General features: G+C 44.4%; 1 protein-coding gene across 5 annotated transcripts in view; it reads left to right on the top strand.

Annotated features, from left to right (window-relative positions):
- pip5k1ca (phosphatidylinositol-4-phosphate 5-kinase, type I, gamma a) overlaps positions 1-17,384 on the top strand; it is a 106,159-nt gene that overhangs the window by 29,185 nt on the left and 59,590 nt on the right. For 4 of the 5 annotated variants that reach the window (XR_011668288.1, XM_071345016.1, XM_071345017.1 and 1 more), the window contains exons 2-5: positions 12,116-12,147; positions 13,683-13,769; positions 14,518-14,648; positions 16,083-16,200. Coding sequence is in view for 4 of the 5 variants with exons in the window: in XM_071345016.1 (XP_071201117.1) it covers positions 12,116-12,147; positions 13,683-13,769; positions 14,518-14,648; positions 16,083-16,200 (368 nt within the window). In the remaining variant the exon portion in view is untranslated. Of the gene's footprint in view, positions 1-10,884; positions 10,946-12,115; positions 12,148-13,682; positions 13,770-14,517; positions 14,649-16,082; positions 16,201-17,384 lie in introns of all 5 variants that reach the window. The other variant, XM_071345018.1, reaches the window with a different exon arrangement.

Raw genomic sequence — 17,384 nt, 5'->3', positions numbered from 1 at the left:
AGGCAGGCAGTGTTAAGCCCTAAGGAGTTAATGTTAGAGCCCTGTGAAGCAGTGCATTGTGGACCTGGAGAGACTGACTTGCCTTTACTGCTGCATTTTATAAGGGTCAAGCCCTTACTTGTACATCAATGCATAATTTTTGAGAAAGTTCAAATTGCCAATGTGTATCTTGCAGTAACCTAAAATTAGGATTTGGCTGTAAGTGACTGCATTCCAGGCCATGGCAGGACACAGGAGGTCTGTGGAGGTTTTGAGTCTATAAGTCTACAGTCATTGAGACCCCAGCAGTCGGCAGAGCGGACTAGGTATTAATAAAGATGCAATGTATTAATTTGCGTTGAATTTCCATCTCAATGGCTGAGTTCAGTTTGGGTTGTGATTTTGAAAGTGTACTAAGCACTTTTGCCATCTGGTCTCAATGGATCAGTCTTTTAAAAATGTCAAAAGTTAGAGAAGCAGTATTGACCATGTAGCCTAGCCATTGTCTTTCATGGAGAGGAAAGGCCACACAAATGTTGTTTTTGGCAATGGTAGTCAGTGTGCCAATACACCAGGTTCCTTCTTGAGTTTCACTATATTGTTATTGTCCTGCTTTCAAAGGAAACAACACCTACTTGTCCTGACAAGCCTCTACTATGTCCTGTCCTTCATGTCAGCTGGGTGAGTTAGGGGATTACAGTACTACTCATTGAGTGACTGGGACACCATGTTGCTTAGACTAGTGTTTGTCTATTCTGAAGCTCCATTATGGAACAAAGAGACCACATAACCCAATATGTTTCTAAAAAATAGTATTTTATAGGGCTGAACATGATTACTTATTCAGGTCACTTTAGCAGTATCACCCCTGGGCAGTTATCTCCATTGCTGCACCATCGAACATTCTACATTCCAATATGGATGTCAGTGTCTATTTTTTTTTATGAATCCTTCAACACAGGAAGTAAATTAAAATTACATTCATATTAGTTGTTTCTTTCGATCCCTGAACTGACTGAATTAAAAAGGAATTGACCTCAACCCTTTTGTATGTTTTGGTGTCCCAAACATACAATGGCCCAAACATACAGTATAATGCTAGTGTCTTTAGAAGGCCAGACTCCATTGAGATGACTGTGCTGGCAGACTCCATTGAGCAGCAGCTCAGCCCACCCATAGGCCTCAATGACTGTTGCTTTTTATTAACTCAGAGCTGCTATTGATCAAAATGGAGCCTCAGTTGGCTTCATGAAAAGCTCTAAATCTTCCCCAGGCACAGGCTGTATCCACTGTCAGCTATATACTGATTGCATATTACATGTCACTAAGTGGTTATGTTGACTAGACTATAATTTCAATGCAAGAATGAATTGTGTTTTAAGTTGTGGTATGGTTTGACAATTGAAGATGTGTTTTGGAGTGCTAGTCCAGCCATTCTCTATCTGTGGGTTACTGGTATGCCATCTGTTGGCGTGTGGGTAATACAGGGTAATACTGCCAGTTACTGTAATTGCAAGGAATGTGTTAAGCCTAAACGGTTTAGCATTAGTGAAGTTGATGGTTTCTTAATTATGAGTGTGGTCACTCAATAGTCTCAGTTGGGGAAGAATGGGTGAAATCTGACAATTTAGTGACGTCTTGGTCACACTGGAGCAGACAGTCAATTACCTCACTACCGCAACTTTCCATCCCGACTTGGACCAAAAACAGAGGAGGGAAGGAGAGAGCAACTTGTGATCTAGAGAGAGACCGAGGTGTTGTCCACCCTCAGGGTTTTGTGGTGGCCCGTCTACTTCTGTGGATTCAATACTCAACAACATACAGGCCTTGCTCTTTTTCAAACCTAATTTTGTTGCCCTGCTTTTGTTTTGGCCTAACTTTAATTGCAGCGGAAAGGCACTTATTAATGAGAAAAATATAGGCCTACTTAAACTGAAGGCACAAGCAGCGAATATAATTGTTGTGTGTGACTAGGGCTGTGACGGTCTTGGAATTTGAGGTTACGGTAATTGGCCAGGCCAATGTACACAGTGACCGACATAACCGTTCCGGGGGAGGTAAAAAAAAAAAAGGGGGGGTCACAATTCTGTTTGTAAATTGTTTACATTGATATGCTTCTTAATTAAAAAGTATTTTAAACAAGCAATTACACTTCATTATTATCATGGCATGTCATTATTATTGTTCAGGTTATTACTTCTAAATATGAATCAACAAAATGAATAAATGCCGGGTTGGAGAGGATCTTAAGCATTTTCTTATTGACACAACATTAACGGACTCAAAATCAAGATATATGCCTACCTTGTCTGTTGGCTTTTCTGCATATTATTTTTTAATACAGATCCTATTTCGACGCACAAAACCATTTCAATGAAGTCCGAGGGGTTTTCGCTCACTTTTCCCAAAACATTTGGGACTGCTGCTGCAGTCATTTGATGGCAGTGGTATTGACATATTGAGATAAGTAATGTAGCTTAAACCTCTGAAAATAGGACTTTTACCAGATTAAATCATGACAGGAGCATTTTGATTCTTATTAAAGAGTCCAGACAGGCTACTTTATGAAACTTTCTGAATCGACATATACACTTACCATGAGTGTATAAAACATTCGGATCGAAACAATACCCATTGATGACTTTGCTAATGCTACTGTATACACTGAGTATACAAAACATTAAGAACACCTGCTCTTTCCATGACAGACTGACCAGGTGAATCCAGGTTAAAGCTATGATTCCTTATTGATTTCACTTGATAAATTCTCTACAATCAGTGTAGATAAAGGGGAGGAGACAGGTTAAATAAGGATGTTTAAGCCTTGAGACATGGATTGTGTATGTGTGCCATTCAGAGTGTGAATGCTGATTTTCATCTTTTGTCTTCCCCGAACACACCCCCCCATAAAAGCACCCGTCAGTCAAAGCCACCAGCGTATGTCAGACACAAGCAAATATTTCTCCTTAAAACATAATTTAAAAAAAATCTAGGCTTACCTTTAACGTTTTCCAAAATTAGGCTATAAGATAAATTATGAAAGGGACAGCTATGCTATATATAGTATGAAGATGAAACTGACAATCATTAAAATAGAAACAAATACACACATGTCCATAGCCTAGCCTGTTCATCAACGGCGCTGATTATCATTACATTACATTTACATTTAAGTCATTTAGCAGACGCTCTTATCCAGAGCGACTTACAAATTGGTGCATTCACCTTATGATATCCAGTGGAACAACCACTTTACAATAGTGCATCTAACTCTTTTAAGGGGGGGGGGGGGGGGGTTAGAAGGATTACTTTATCCTATCCTAGGTATTCCTTAAAGAGGTGGGGTTTCAGGTGTCTCCGGAAGGTGGTGATTGACTCCGCTGACCTGGCGTCGTGAGGGAGTTTGTTCCACCATTGGGGTGCCAGAGCAGCGAACAGTTTTGACTGGGCTGAGCGGGAACTGTACTTCCTCAGAGGTAGGGAGGCGAGCAGGCCAGAGGTGGATGAACGCAGTGCCCTTGTTTGGGTGTAGGGCCTGATCAGAGCCTGAAGGTACGGAGGTGCCGTTCCCCTCACAGCTCCGTAGGCAAGCACCATGGTCTTGTAGCGGATGCGAGCTTCAACTGGAAGCCAGTGGAGAGAGCGGAGGAGCGGGGTGACGTGAGAGAACTTGGGAAAGTTGAACACCAGACGGGCTGCGGCGTTCTGGATGAGTTGTAGGGGTTTAATGGCACAGGCAGGGAGCCCAGCCAACAGCGAGTTGCAGTAATCCAGACGGGAGATGACAAGTGCCTGGATTAGGACCTGCGCCACTTCCTGCGTGAGGCAGGGTCGTACTCTGCGAATGTTGTAGAGCATGAACCTACAGGAACGGGTCACCGCCTTGATGTTAGTTGAGAACGACAGGGTGTTGTCCAGGATCACGCCAAGGTTCTTAGCACTCTGGGAGGAGGACACAATGGAGTTGTCAACCGTGATGGCGAGATCATGGAACGAGCAGTCCTTCCCCGGGAGGAAGAGCAGCTCCGTCTTGCCGAGGTTCAGCTTGAGGTGGTGATCCGTCATCCACACTGATATGTCTGCCAGACATGCAGAGATGCGATTCACCACCTGGTTATCAGAGGGGGGAAAGGAGAAGATTAATTGTGTGTCGTCTGCATAGCAATGATAGGAGAGACCATGTGAGGATATGACAGAGCCAAGTGACTTGGTGTATAGCGAGAATAGGAGAGGGCCTAGAACAGAGCCCTGGGTGGTGAGAGCACGTGGTGCGGAGACAGATTCTCGCCACGCCACCTGGTAGGAGCGACCTGTCAGGTAGGACGCAATCCAAGCGTGGGCCGCGCCGGAGATGCCCAGCTCGGAGAGGGTGGAGAGGAGGATCTGATGGTTCACAGTATCAAAGGCAGCCGATAGGTCTAGAAGGATGAGAGCAGAGGAGAGAGAGTTAGCTTTAGCAGTGCGGAGCGCCTCCGTGACACAGAGAAGAGCAGTCTCAGTTGAATGACTAGTCTTGAAACCTGACTGATTTGGATCAAGAAGGTCATTCTGAGAGAGATAGCAGGAGAGCTGGCCAAGGACGGCACGTTCAATAGTTTTGGAGAGAAAAGAAAGAAGGGATACTGGTCTGTAGTTGTTGACATCGGAGGGATCGAGTGTAGGTTTTTTCAGAAGGGGTGCAACTCTCGCTCTCTTGAAGACGGAAGGGACGTAGCCAGCGGTCAAGGATGAGTTGATGAGCGAGGTGAGGTAAGGGAGAAGGTCTCTGGAAATGGTCTGGAGAAGAGAGAAGGGGATAGGGTCAAGCGGGCAGGTTGTTGGGCGGCCGGCCGTCACAAGACGCGAGATTTCATCTGGAGAGAGAGGGGAGAAAGAGGTCAAAGCACAGGGTAGGGCAGTGTGAGCAGAACCAGCGGTGTCGTTTGACTTAGCAAACGAGGATCGGATGTCGTCGACCTTCTTTTCAAAATGGTTGACGAAGTCATCAGCAGAGAGGGAGGAGGGGGAGGAGGATTCAGGAGGGAGGAGAAGGTGGCAAAGAGCTTCCTAGGGTTAGAGGCAGATGCTTGGAATTTAGAGTGGTAGAAATTGGCTTTAGCAGCAGAGACAGAAGAGGAGAATGTAGAGAGGAGGGAGTGAAAGGATGCCAGGTCCGCAGGGAGGCGAGTTTTCCTCCATTTCCGCTCGGCTGCCCGGAGCCCTGTTCTGTGAGCTCGCAATGAGTCGTCGAGCCACGGAGCAGGAGGGGAGGACCGAGCCGGCCTGGAGGATAGGGGACATAGAAAGTCAAAGGATGCAGAAAGGGAGGAGAGGAGGGTTGAGGAGGCAGAATCAGGAGATAGGTTGGAGAAGGTTTGAGCAGAGGGAAGAGATGATAGGATGGAAGAGGAGAGAGTAGCGGGGGAGAGAGAGCGAAGGTTGGGACGGCGCGATACCATCCGAGTAGGGGCAGTGTGGGAAGTGTTGGATGAGAGCGAGAGGGAAAAGGATACAAGGTAGTGGTCGGAGACTTGGAGGGGAGTTGCAATGAGATTAGTGGAAGAACAGCATCTAGTAAAGATGAGGTCAAGCGTATTGCCTGCCTTGTGAGTAGGGGGGGAAGGTGAGAGGGTGAGGTCAAAAGAGGAGAGGAGTGGAAAGAAGGAGGCAGAGAGGAATGAGTCAAAGGTAGACGTGGGGAGGTTAAAGTCACCCAGAACTGTGAGAGGTGAGCCATCCTCAGGAAAGGAACTTATCAGGGCGTCAAGCTCATTGATGAACTCTCCAAGGGAACCTGGAGGGCGATAAATGATAAGGATGTTAAGCTTGAAAGGGCTGGTAACTGTGACAGCATGGAATTCAAAGGAGGCGATAGACAGATGGGTCAGGGGAGAAAGAGAGAATGTCCACTTGGGAGAGATGAGGATCCCAGTGCCACCACCCCGCTGACCAGAAGCTCTCGGGGTGTGCGAGAACACGTGGGCAGACGAGGAGAGAGCAGTAGGAGTAGCAGTGTTATCAGTGGTAATCCATGTTTCCGTCAGTGCCAAGAAGTCGAGGGACTGGAGGGAAGCATAGGCTGAGATGAACTCTGCCTTGTTGGCCGCAGATCGGCAGTTCCAGAGGCTGCCTGAGACCTGGAACTCCACGTGGGTCGTGCGCGCTGGGACCACCAGGTTAGAGTAGCAGCGGCCACGCGGTGTGAAGCGTTTGTATGGTCTGTGCAGAGAGGAGAGAACAGGGATAGACAGACACATAGTTGACAGGCTACAGAAGAGGCTACGCTAATGCAAAGGAGATTGGAATGACAAGTGGACTACACGTCTCGAATGTTCAGAAAGTTAAGCTTACGTTGCAAAAAATCTTATTGACTAAAATGATATAGTACTGCTGGCTGGTGAAATAGGCTAGCTAGCAGTGGCTGCGTTGTTGACTTTGTTTGAAAGTGTAGCTGGCTAGGTAACCTCTAACTGGCTAGGTAACCTCGACAATTACTCTAGACTACACAATTATCTTGGATACAAAGACGGCTATGTAGCCAGCTAAGATCAAACAAATCAAACTGTTGTACTGTAATGAAATGAAATGTAATACTACCTGTGGAGCAAAGCGGAATGCAACTACTCGCTCCAACCCGGAAGTGCGTATCGTAGAGGGAGAGGCAATAGAAGTGTTGTTTCTTGTATTATTGTCTTTTGTGTCTTTAGAGGACTGCTTCACCTTAATGTCCCCTTTCCCTTTTCTTCTGTCCTTATTTTGTCCCACTTTGTCCCTTCTTTGTCCCTTCTTCTCTTCTGCCAACTAGACACTCCTTGTTAGCTAGCTAGCTTCTTCCAGGAATGTCCCTAGCAACTGCCTAGCAACAGGTAAACAACTTAGCTAGCTAAGAAAACGGTATAATTTTATGAAAAATTGTTACTTTTTCAAAAGCCTTTCTTCTTTGTTTGCTGCTTGTTTGGTCTCCTATTCAGTTTGCAGTTTTCTTTTGATTTTTTTTCGATGTACTTTACTCTAAAAAAAAACATTTAAATTTCAATATTTGTAGGAGCTCATCTTTTCAGCTGCTGCTGCTTAATTTGGAACTCCGGAACCATACAGCGTGTGGTATCACACTACCAATGTAATGAAACAGCAGGGAGCAGGTCTCGAACCCTCGACCTTCTAGCCCGAGGTCCGGCGCGCTATCGACTGTGCCGCAAAAGCATGCTCAAGCGGCAGAGTCGATTTCCGCGCTTATAAACCCAGGGTCGTTTATCGAGGGTGTTAAAGATTTTTCAAATACTGTGAGGAGCTATTATAATGCGTGAGGTGAAGAACAAATGACTGAGAAGGCTAGCACGGCTCTGTCACCATCAACAGGACAGAGAAACAAGACACACACACATTAACACATGGATGGTGAAAATGATGGTATGAAATACACCAAAAAAGTTCTCACAAGTGTAGCAGGTTGTGAACTCTGTAAACAACGATTCCACTCTGAGAATGAGAAGGGTAAATTGCTGTAATTAATACATGCATTAACAGAAATGTATGTAACCAAATGACAGGGATTAACAGTAAATGGCCTGTTTTACAAACAGTAGGCTACCAAATGGGCAATCATAAAAGTGCATTGTGGGCTGACACGGTATAACCTAGGCTACTATTCTATTTGCAGGAATAGGAGGGCGGTCATTTTTTCTGTCTCGCCTAGGGCAGCTTATCGGACAGGACCGGGCCTGATCAGCGTTTATTAGTCTATAAATTAAAAAAAGATTCAGAATCAAATTATGCCAGGTTGGAGAGGATTGGTGCATTGTCCATTTGACACAACATTAGTGCATTATAGGCCTCAGCCGGAACGACCTTGTCGACTGCTGATGATTAATTCATGAATAGTCATACACTTCCAACCTTTTTTAAAAGAAGACGATGTATTTATTTACTAACAAGCAATGAAAACGTGCATTTAAAAATATATATTTTTACTGAAGTGCCATAGCCTATAGCGCTCTACACCCTAGTGTAGCTAATCTACACTGACAAAAATATAAACGCAACATGTACATTTAGTGTGTGGAATGAAGGCAGAATGTGTCTGATTCCAGGTACATGTGCATACTCATAAAATCCAGTTGACCTCAATTGGGGAGCCATGGAAACCAGGGAATGGGGAGTGGACAAGGGGAGCGTGTGCAGTTGCATCTAGAAGGATTTGGCTTTGTTTATGGTAGGGCTGACCCCATTTAGTCGACTGGTCGATTTGTTTCGTCGATAGGCTGTTGGTCGACAGATGTTTTTAGTCGAGCAGTGACAAATGTATATATATATATTTTTTCATTGCACACAATTTGCTCCTCTCTCTGTGGACTAATCCATTAAGGAGGCCGCGGGGGTGCCACGGTCCAAGAGAAATAAGTGTGTCTCAGCTGCACAAGGCACGTTTCTCCAGAATGCGCCCTCTCCCACCATTTTGTGCATATTCATTGTTTCATAACTTGTGTGCATTGTTTGCTGTGTCTGTCAATTCTCCATTACATATCACTAGTAGTAGCCTACATTTTAACATTAATTCCCATAATTTCTAATCTGCAATGTATTTTTGTTTAGTTATGGTATTTCGGTTAAGACATTCAAATTATTATTATTATTATTACAGTCATTTACCGTTCTGATTGTCGGGGTGGACACGTTGTTTGCAGAACTCACAACCTATGCTAGACTTGTGAGAAACACATTTTTGTTTATTTCATTCCATTTACGAGTTTTGTCAATTTATCGTATTTTGTTTGAAATGCTCCTGTCAATGTTGACTAAGGATGAGCACTTGTTCACCCGTATATAAGTAGGACTAGTCTACATGGCCTGCACGCAAATGTAGGCCTATAATGTAGGGACGTTTTGATTTAGTATTTCTGATTGTCTTAACTACCACTAATGAGCTGTGGAGCATTACCCCCCCAAAATGTCTTCACCTCAAACAGAAAGTAAACAATGTCTGTTTTTAGAATCAATTGAGAATGACAATAGTTCCTAAAAAGAATTAGAGAAATATTTTCAGCTCGCTCTTTTTTCAAAGACCACTCGGCATGAAAACGAAAAATGTAATGCTCTGATCCAGTGGAAATGTCATAAAATACCTGATTTACTTCTTATCCCTTGCACAAATAGCCTACAGCTGTGTCTGTCCCGAGCTCACTGGTGCAGGAAACTCTGAGGCCCAGAATATTTTATACAATGTTGCAAGTTTGTTAGCACAAGTTTCCAGCCAACCCAGTTGATAGTTGATACGATGTTACAAGTTCGTTTGACAGGCCACGCATAGCCAATGTGATTTTATAGGATATTTATTTTTATCAGGATATTTTGTACCAGCAGGCTGCAATGTTTTTATTTGTTGGCTTAATGTAGGCTATTTTTTAAATAGTTGACAATTGCAATAAAAGTTATTTTTAGATTTGTATAATTTTCATTTATACTGAACAAAAATATAAAGCAACATGGTCCCATGTTTCATGAGCTGAAATAAAAGATCCCACAAAAAGCATATTTCTCTCCAATTTTGTGCACACATTTGTTTACATCCCTATTAGTGAGGATTAATCCATCCACCTGACGTGTGGCATATCAAGAAGCTGATTAAACAGCATGATCATTACACAGGTGCACCTTGTGCTGGGGACAATAAAATGCCACTCTAAAATGTGAGTTTTGTCACACAACACAATGCCACAGATCTCAAGTTTTGATGGAGTGTGCAATTGGCATGCTGACTGCAGTAATGTCCATCAGAGCTGTTGCCAGAAAATGTAATGTTAATTTCTCTACCATAAGCCGCCTCCAATGTTGTTTTAAAGAATTTGGCAGAACATCCAACCGGCCTCACAACTGCAGACCACGTGTAACCACGCCAGCCCAGGACCTCCACATCAGGCTTCTTCACTATCGGGATTGTCTGAGACCAGCCAACTGGACAGCTAATGAAACTGAGGAGTATTTTTGTGGGGAAGCCCTTTTGTGGAGAAAAACCCATTCCTATTGGGTGGGCCTGTGGGCATGAGAAAGTCAACAGCCGGCACTACTGTACAACAGACCATAATACAGCCATCTCCTGAGTGGCGCAGCGGTCTAAGGTACCGTATCTCAGTGCAAGATACCAGTCCCTGGTTCGTATCCAGGCTGTATCACATCCGGCTGTGATTGGGAGTCCCATAGGGCGGGGCACAATTGGCCCAGCATCGTCCGGGTTTGGCTGGGCTAGGCCATCATTGTAAATAAGAATTTGTTCTTAACTGACTTGCCTAGTTAAATAAAGGTTAAATAAAAAAATCTCCCATTGAAGTCAGAGAGAAGAGGCTAGATGTTCTATAATTATGTGACAAACACATCTAATGTGAATGAGAGGGTCTACTATTTACCACATATAAATTCTACAAACTGCAAACCCAGAGCAAGAATGGGTAAATAAACATTTATCAGTTTAAGCGTGTGATGGGAGAGGTACGCCGGAAAGGTGAGGCTGAACTATCACACACAGTAGGCTTGTTCATTCTCCCCTGGTCTGTTAAGTTTAGACACGGGCTCATTTAGCTGATGGCCAGGAGGCACTGAGCGAGTGACCTTGAGGGAGGTGACTGATGCACGTGGAAATTAGCGAGAGGACAGGACACCTCCAGAATGCCTTTGTCCCATGACTCCTTCCGTCCCTCCCTGTCATCCACTACTAATGGACTTGCTGCTAATGGCTTTATGTGACAAAAAAGCTAACAGATTACCTGGTCTGCTTAGTACTTCCCAGGACTGGTTGGTATTTATTGTGATGAGTAGGCTATATTTGTTTATCCCCCTGCACAGCTTTGGTGGCTGTAATACATGGTGATGGTCTTCACTGGTTCTGCCATGTAATCGACATGGTTCATTGACTAGACCTCATTCCCTCCCTAGGTCAGGAGCACATGGGAGTGACCGATCCCATTGGAAACCTCACCAGCGCCATATCTGCCTTGTAGGTTTCAAGGTCTTCTTCACACAATGACACAATCAATACTCTCAAAGAACTGGAAAATGGACCGAAGAAGCCCACTGTTCACAGGGCAAAATGACAGGGGGGCTTTTATAAAGGAAACAGGAACGAAGGAAAGCCTTAGGGTCTGCCCAGTAACAAGGAGGATAGGCACCTCTCTCCTCTCACTCTAACCATCTGCATTGTCAACATTCTCAGTGTCAACGTGGTTGGATGTAATGTCTTTTTTTTCTTCTTTATGCAATGTTCCAGAAGGATTGCATTGGCACGTTTTGGCTTGTTCATCCCTCAGCAAAGCTGTGTATGACAGAGGGAGCGAGTGAGTTACAGAGAGCTGGAGGGGAGGAGAGGGAGGAGGGCTGGCTTAGTCACATGGGCAACCAGAGGAAGCAGGCAGGCAGACTTTAGCACTGCAGCTTAAAGGAGAAAAACATATTCAGAGAACATGCAGATTCTCCTCTTTGCAGCCCTCTGTCATCACATCGCCTACTCCCGTTGCCTTTCACACCTGGTGTAGCCTATAACGCATTCTTATTCTAAAAGAAAGTATTTCTATAGGCCATTCAAATTGCACTATTACTGTCTGCGTGTTACTCATGTTAAATAGACAAGCCTAATAATAACAATGTCGGTGTGAACCACTGTCAGTTTTAAATGCCTCAGTCAGTCAGTGTATTGACTCTTGATGTAATCAGCCCACTGGCGTCTGGTGTTAATACTCCTAAGAATGAACTGAATCAATCAAGCCAGTAGTGTGTTGTGCTATCTGAGCTCCCCTCTCAGTCCTTCATTATGCTAAGTGGCGAAATTGGCTACAATTGTGGATCTATTTCAGGCCAGCTGGGGAGAACAGAACAGCAGAGCTCACTGATTACTTCCTTTGTTGTTTACGTCTTCACATCGCATGGCTTTATGGACTGGTAGAAATGCTAGAGTGGGACTGGGGATGGGTGGATGGTACGGATTACCAGGAAGAATGGGCATGGTATAGTGGTAACCATATGGTAACCATCCCCTCCACTACCTGCCCCCCAGTTTTTTTTTACACTTAACATATGGGACTTCTGTTTGTTCCTTCTAACACTAATCATGTGAAGTAATGGAGCCTCTCGTAGGACTCACGCTCTCTCTCTCTCTCTCTCTCTCTCACAGACTATTCTGCTAGAAAAGCACACATCACAGAGGTAATGTACTTGCTTACTTTACCTTTAATTAGCCCATATGACCGTGAAATACATTTGACTCTTCCTCCCTGACATGCCCTCTATGTTAACCCCCCTCTCCTCACTGTGATCCTACACACACCATTTCCCTATACTTTGTATGTGTTCTGACTGCTACACACACCATTTCCCTATACTCTGTATGTGTTCTGACTGCTACACACACCATTTCCCTATACTCTGTATGTGTTCTGACTGCTACACACACACACCATTTCCCTATACTTTGTATGTGTTCTGACTGCTACACACACCATTTCCCTATACTCTGTATGTGTTCTGACTGCTACACACACACACCATTTCCCTATACTCTGTATGTGTTCTGACTGCTACACACACCATTTCCCTATACTCTGTATGTGTTCTGACTGCTACACACACCATTTCCCTATACTCTGTATGTGTTCTGACTGCTACACACACACACCATTTCCCTATACTTTGTATGTGTTCTGACTGCTACACACACCATTTCCCTATACTCTGTATGTGTTCTGACTGCTACACACACCATTTCCCTATACTCTATGTGTTCTGACTGCTACACACACCATTTCCCTATACTCTGTATGTGTTCTGACTGCTACACACACCGTGTCCGTCTACTTTGATCCCCCTGCACGTCAATCAGCATCAGTATGCTCAGGGGTAGTGAGGGAATCTCCATAGGGACTGCTATGGTTTATAAGCCCCTTCCATGTTCCACTCTGCCCTGTGATGAGAAGCACCCACTCTCAATTTGGCTGCGTAATCTGGGAGGATAGAGGTTAGAAAGAGGAACTTGAAGGGACACTCAGTTCACTCAGAAGGCTTAGTGACACATTTACCAAGCGTTCACACCTGTGTCAAGTTTGCACTTGTGATTTTCAAAGGGGAATACAGGACAAAACAAATCAAAGCTGAAAAATGTGGAACTGTCTTTGTACCTCTATTGATATTCAGAAAAAACTCTAGATCACCTTGACTCCACACACAGTCAATACATTTTAAGTTCAGGCTGTAACACTCTACAATGTGGAAAAAGTCAAGGGGTCTGAATACTTTTTGAAGGCACTGTAGACTCACTTTCACATACTCTGCTGCTACGCTGTTTGTCTATCCTGATTGCCTAGTCACTTTTACCCCAATCTATATGTACATATTACCTCAACTGCCTCGTACCCCTGCACATTGACTCGGCCCCGGTGCTCCTTGTACAGTATATAGCCTCGTTATTGTTATTTTATTGTGTTACTATTTCTAAGTAAGTAAGCATTTCATGGTAAAGTCTACACCTGGCGCATGTGACAAATACATTTGATTTGGTTTACCTTTCGTTCCTCATTTGATGTGTTTATTATTGAAAAGAACAGGTGGAAACTTCACACTGGTGCTGCAAACGCTTGATAAACACTAACCTCAGGTGTTCGTGTTGTTAGTGTTGTCAGCCCATAGAAGTGAGTATCGATCTAAATATGTGTCTTAACCACTCTGCTCCATCCTCTGGCCAACAGCTACCTGGTGTCTCGGGTCTACCAGGCCAGGGGAAGAGGATGGGCCACAGGGGTGTGGACGCGTCCGGAGAGACCACCTACAAGAAGGTAGGCAGTCGACACCATCTCCCCGGATTTTAGCCAGTCAATCAATTAATTAATCAAGCATATAGTGATCACATATAGTGCCTGCGCCTTTTACAAATGCCTTACAGCAAAGCAGCCAAACCCCCAATAGAACAAGCCAAGACATTGGCAAGGAAAAACTCCCTTGGTAGGCACTTGGCAATGGTCCTTTATGCACAGTTAGGCTACAGCTGTGTACAGGCAAAGCAGAGAAGGGACATAGCTCTGTAAGCCAGCACACTGTACTCTCCACTTATACTATATGTTTTATGGTCACATACACTTGATAGGTGCAGTGAAGTGTGTTGTTTTACAGGGTCAGTCATAGTAGTACGGCACCCCTGGAGCAAATCAGGGTTAAGTGCCTTGCTCAAGGGCACATTGACAGATTTTTGGGGTATTTCTTATATATGTGAGAAGGCATAAAGAAAAGACACTGCAGAGCAATCCGAGTGTGTCTCACAGATAACCAACCTGACAGAGATCTACTCCGACCCGATTCAGCCACCCTGTCTGTTTTTAGCACCTTACAGAATAGGTATTCTGGTTTGCATGTCTGAGTGAGTCAATGTTTTGCCTCTAGTGTAGAATTCAGTACGGTCTGAGAGCTGAGCTAATGGAGCTTGTAAATCATAAGATTTCTCAATGAATATAAATGAGTGGTAGTCCACCAAGCTCAGAAATGTCTAAGTATTTCCCTAACCCCCACCATCTCTCTCCTCTCCCCCAGACCACGTCCTCTGCCCTGAAAGGTGCCATCCAGCTGGGCATCGGCTACACGGTGGGCAACCTGAGCTCCAAGCCTGAGAGAGACGTCCTCATGCAGGACTTCTATGTGGTGGAGAGCATCTTCTTCCCCAGGTAACCACACCATCAGGGCAGCACACAGCTTTGTGACATTAGAATGAGGTCTTTCAAATATATCAGAGATTTCTGACCGATCACAAAACTGATCCTAGAGATGTTCTTTTGATGGTAAGTCATTTGTTATTTACACTAGAATGATTCCTTCATAGTGGCGCTGCGGTCTAAGGCATTGCATCTCAGTGCAAGAGGTGTCACCACAGTCCTTGGTTTGATTCCAGGCTGTATCACATCCGGCCGTGATTGGGAGTCCCAAAGGGCGGCGCACAATTGGCCCAGCGTTGTCCGGGTTTGGCCGGGATATGCCATAGTTGTAAATAAGAATTTGTTCTTAACTGACTCACCTAGTTAAATAAAGGTTCAATTTAAAATATTTGTTTTACTTTTATTTAACTAAGCAAGTCAATTAAGAACAAATTCTTATTTACAACGACAGCCTACCAAAAGGCCTCCTATGGGGGCTGGGATTAAAAATATAGGACAAAATACACATCCCAACAAGAGACACCACAACACTAGATGAAGAGAAACTTAAGACGACAACATAGCATGGCAGAAACACATGACAACACAGCATAATAGCAACACCACATGACAACGACATGGTAGCAGCACAAAAGATGGTACAAACATTATTGGGCAGCACAAAGGCAAGAAGGTAGAGACAACAATCCATCACACGAAGCAGCCACAACTGTCAGTAAAAGTGTCCATGATTCTTTGAATAGCTACAGTAAACTGAAAAGAGGAGGGACCCAGGGATGTGTGTGCTTTGGGGACCTTTAACAGAATGTGACTGGCAGAAAGGGTGTTGTATGTGGAGGATGAGGGCTGCAGTAGATATCTCTGATAGGGGGGAGTGAGGCCTAAGAGGGTTTTATAAATAAGCATCAACCAGTGGGTCTTGCAACAGGTATACAGAGATGACCAGTTTACCAGGAGTATAGAGTGCAGTGATGTGTCCTATGTGGCGCAATGGTAGCAAATCGGATGGCCGAATGGTAAAGAACATCTAGCCGATCTATAAATTACGTCTCCGTAGTCTAGCATGGGTAGGATGGTCATCTGAATCAGGGTTAGTTTGGCAGCTGGGGTGAAAGAGGAGCAATTACGATAGAGGAAGCCAAGTCTGCAGCTTTGATATGTGCTGAGAGAAGGACAGTGTACCTTCTAGCCATACTCCCAAGTACTTGTGTGAGTTGACTACCTCAAGCTCTAAACCCTCAGAAGTAGTAATAACACCTGTGGGAAGAGGGGCATTCTACTTACCAAACCACATGACCTTTGTTTTGGAGGTGTTCAGAACAAGGTTAAGGGTAGAGAAAGCTTGTTGGACACTAAGAAAGCTTTGTTGTAGAGCATTTAACACAAAATCCGGGGAGGATAATTGTCCCGTATGTAAAAGCCTTTCTCCCTCTCTCCTGGTCCCAGTGAAGGCAGCAACCTGACTCCAGCCCACCACTTCCCAGACTTCCGCTTCAAGACGTACGCTCCCGTGGCCTTCCGCTACTTCAGGGAGCTCTTTGGGATCAGGCCTGATGACTACCTGGTAAGAACATGTAACTCTACCCTTTTTCAACCATGACAACAGACATGAACCCATGGCATGGTGTCACCATACATTAGATATCCAGAATGAACAGAGGAGCATTCATTCTCTATTTTTTACTTAACACTTATTTTTCTTAACTTCTTAAAGCATTGTTGGTTAAGGGCTTGTAAGTAAGCATTTCACTATAAGGTGTAAGGTGCACTGTTGTATTCAGTGCATTACAAATACAATTTGATTTAATAGGTCAATGTTGAGGAATGGTTTTCGGGTAGCTAGTGCACCAATTCCTGATCCCACTTTTCTTTTTTTTTTAACCTTTATTTAACTAGGCAAGTCAGTTAAGAACAAATTCTTATTTACACTGACGGCCTACCATAAGGCAAAAGGCCTCCTGCGGGGTCGGGGGCTGGGATTATTATTTTTTTTAAATAAAAAAAAATAGGACATAACACACATCAGGACAAGAGAGACAAAAACTACATAAAGAGAGACCTAAGACGACAACATAGCATGGCAGCAACATAGCATGGCAGCAACACAGCATGGCAGCAGCACAACATGGTAGCAGCACAAAACATGGTACAAACATTATTGTGCACAGACAACAGCACAAAGGGCAAGAAGGTAGAGACAACAATACATCACGCGAAGCAGCCACAACTGTCAGTAAAAGTGTCCATGATTGAGTCTTTGAATAGCTGCAGCGAACTGAAAAGAGGAGCGACCCAGGGATGTGTGTGCTTTGGGGACCTTTAACAGAATGTGACTGGCAGAACGAGTGTTGTATGTGGAGGATGAGGGCTGCAGTAGGTATCTCAGATAGGGGGGAGTGAGGCCTAAGAAGGTTTTATAAATAAGCATCAACCAGTGGGTCTTGCAACGGGTATTCAGAGATGACCAGTTTACCAGGAGTGTAGAGTGCAGTGATGTGTCCTATAAGGAGCATTGGTGGCAAATCTGATGGCCGAATGGTAAAGAACATCTAGCCGCTCGAGAGCACCCTTACCTACCGATCTATAAATTACGTCTCCGTAGTCTAGCATGGGTAGGATGGTCATCTGAGTCAGCTTTGATATGTGCTTAGAGAAGGACAGTGTACCTTCTAGCCATACTCCCAAGTACTTGTATGAGGTGACTACCTCAAGCTCTAAACCCTCAGAGGTAGTAATCACACCTGTGGG

This window comes from Salvelinus alpinus, chromosome 16 (assembly GCF_045679555.1).
Source record: "Salvelinus alpinus chromosome 16, SLU_Salpinus.1, whole genome shotgun sequence".
Classification (NCBI taxonomy): Eukaryota; Metazoa; Chordata; class Actinopteri; order Salmoniformes; family Salmonidae; genus Salvelinus; species Salvelinus alpinus.
Note: the sequence above shows the minus strand (reverse complement) of the source record. Positions and strands in the feature narration are given on the sequence as shown.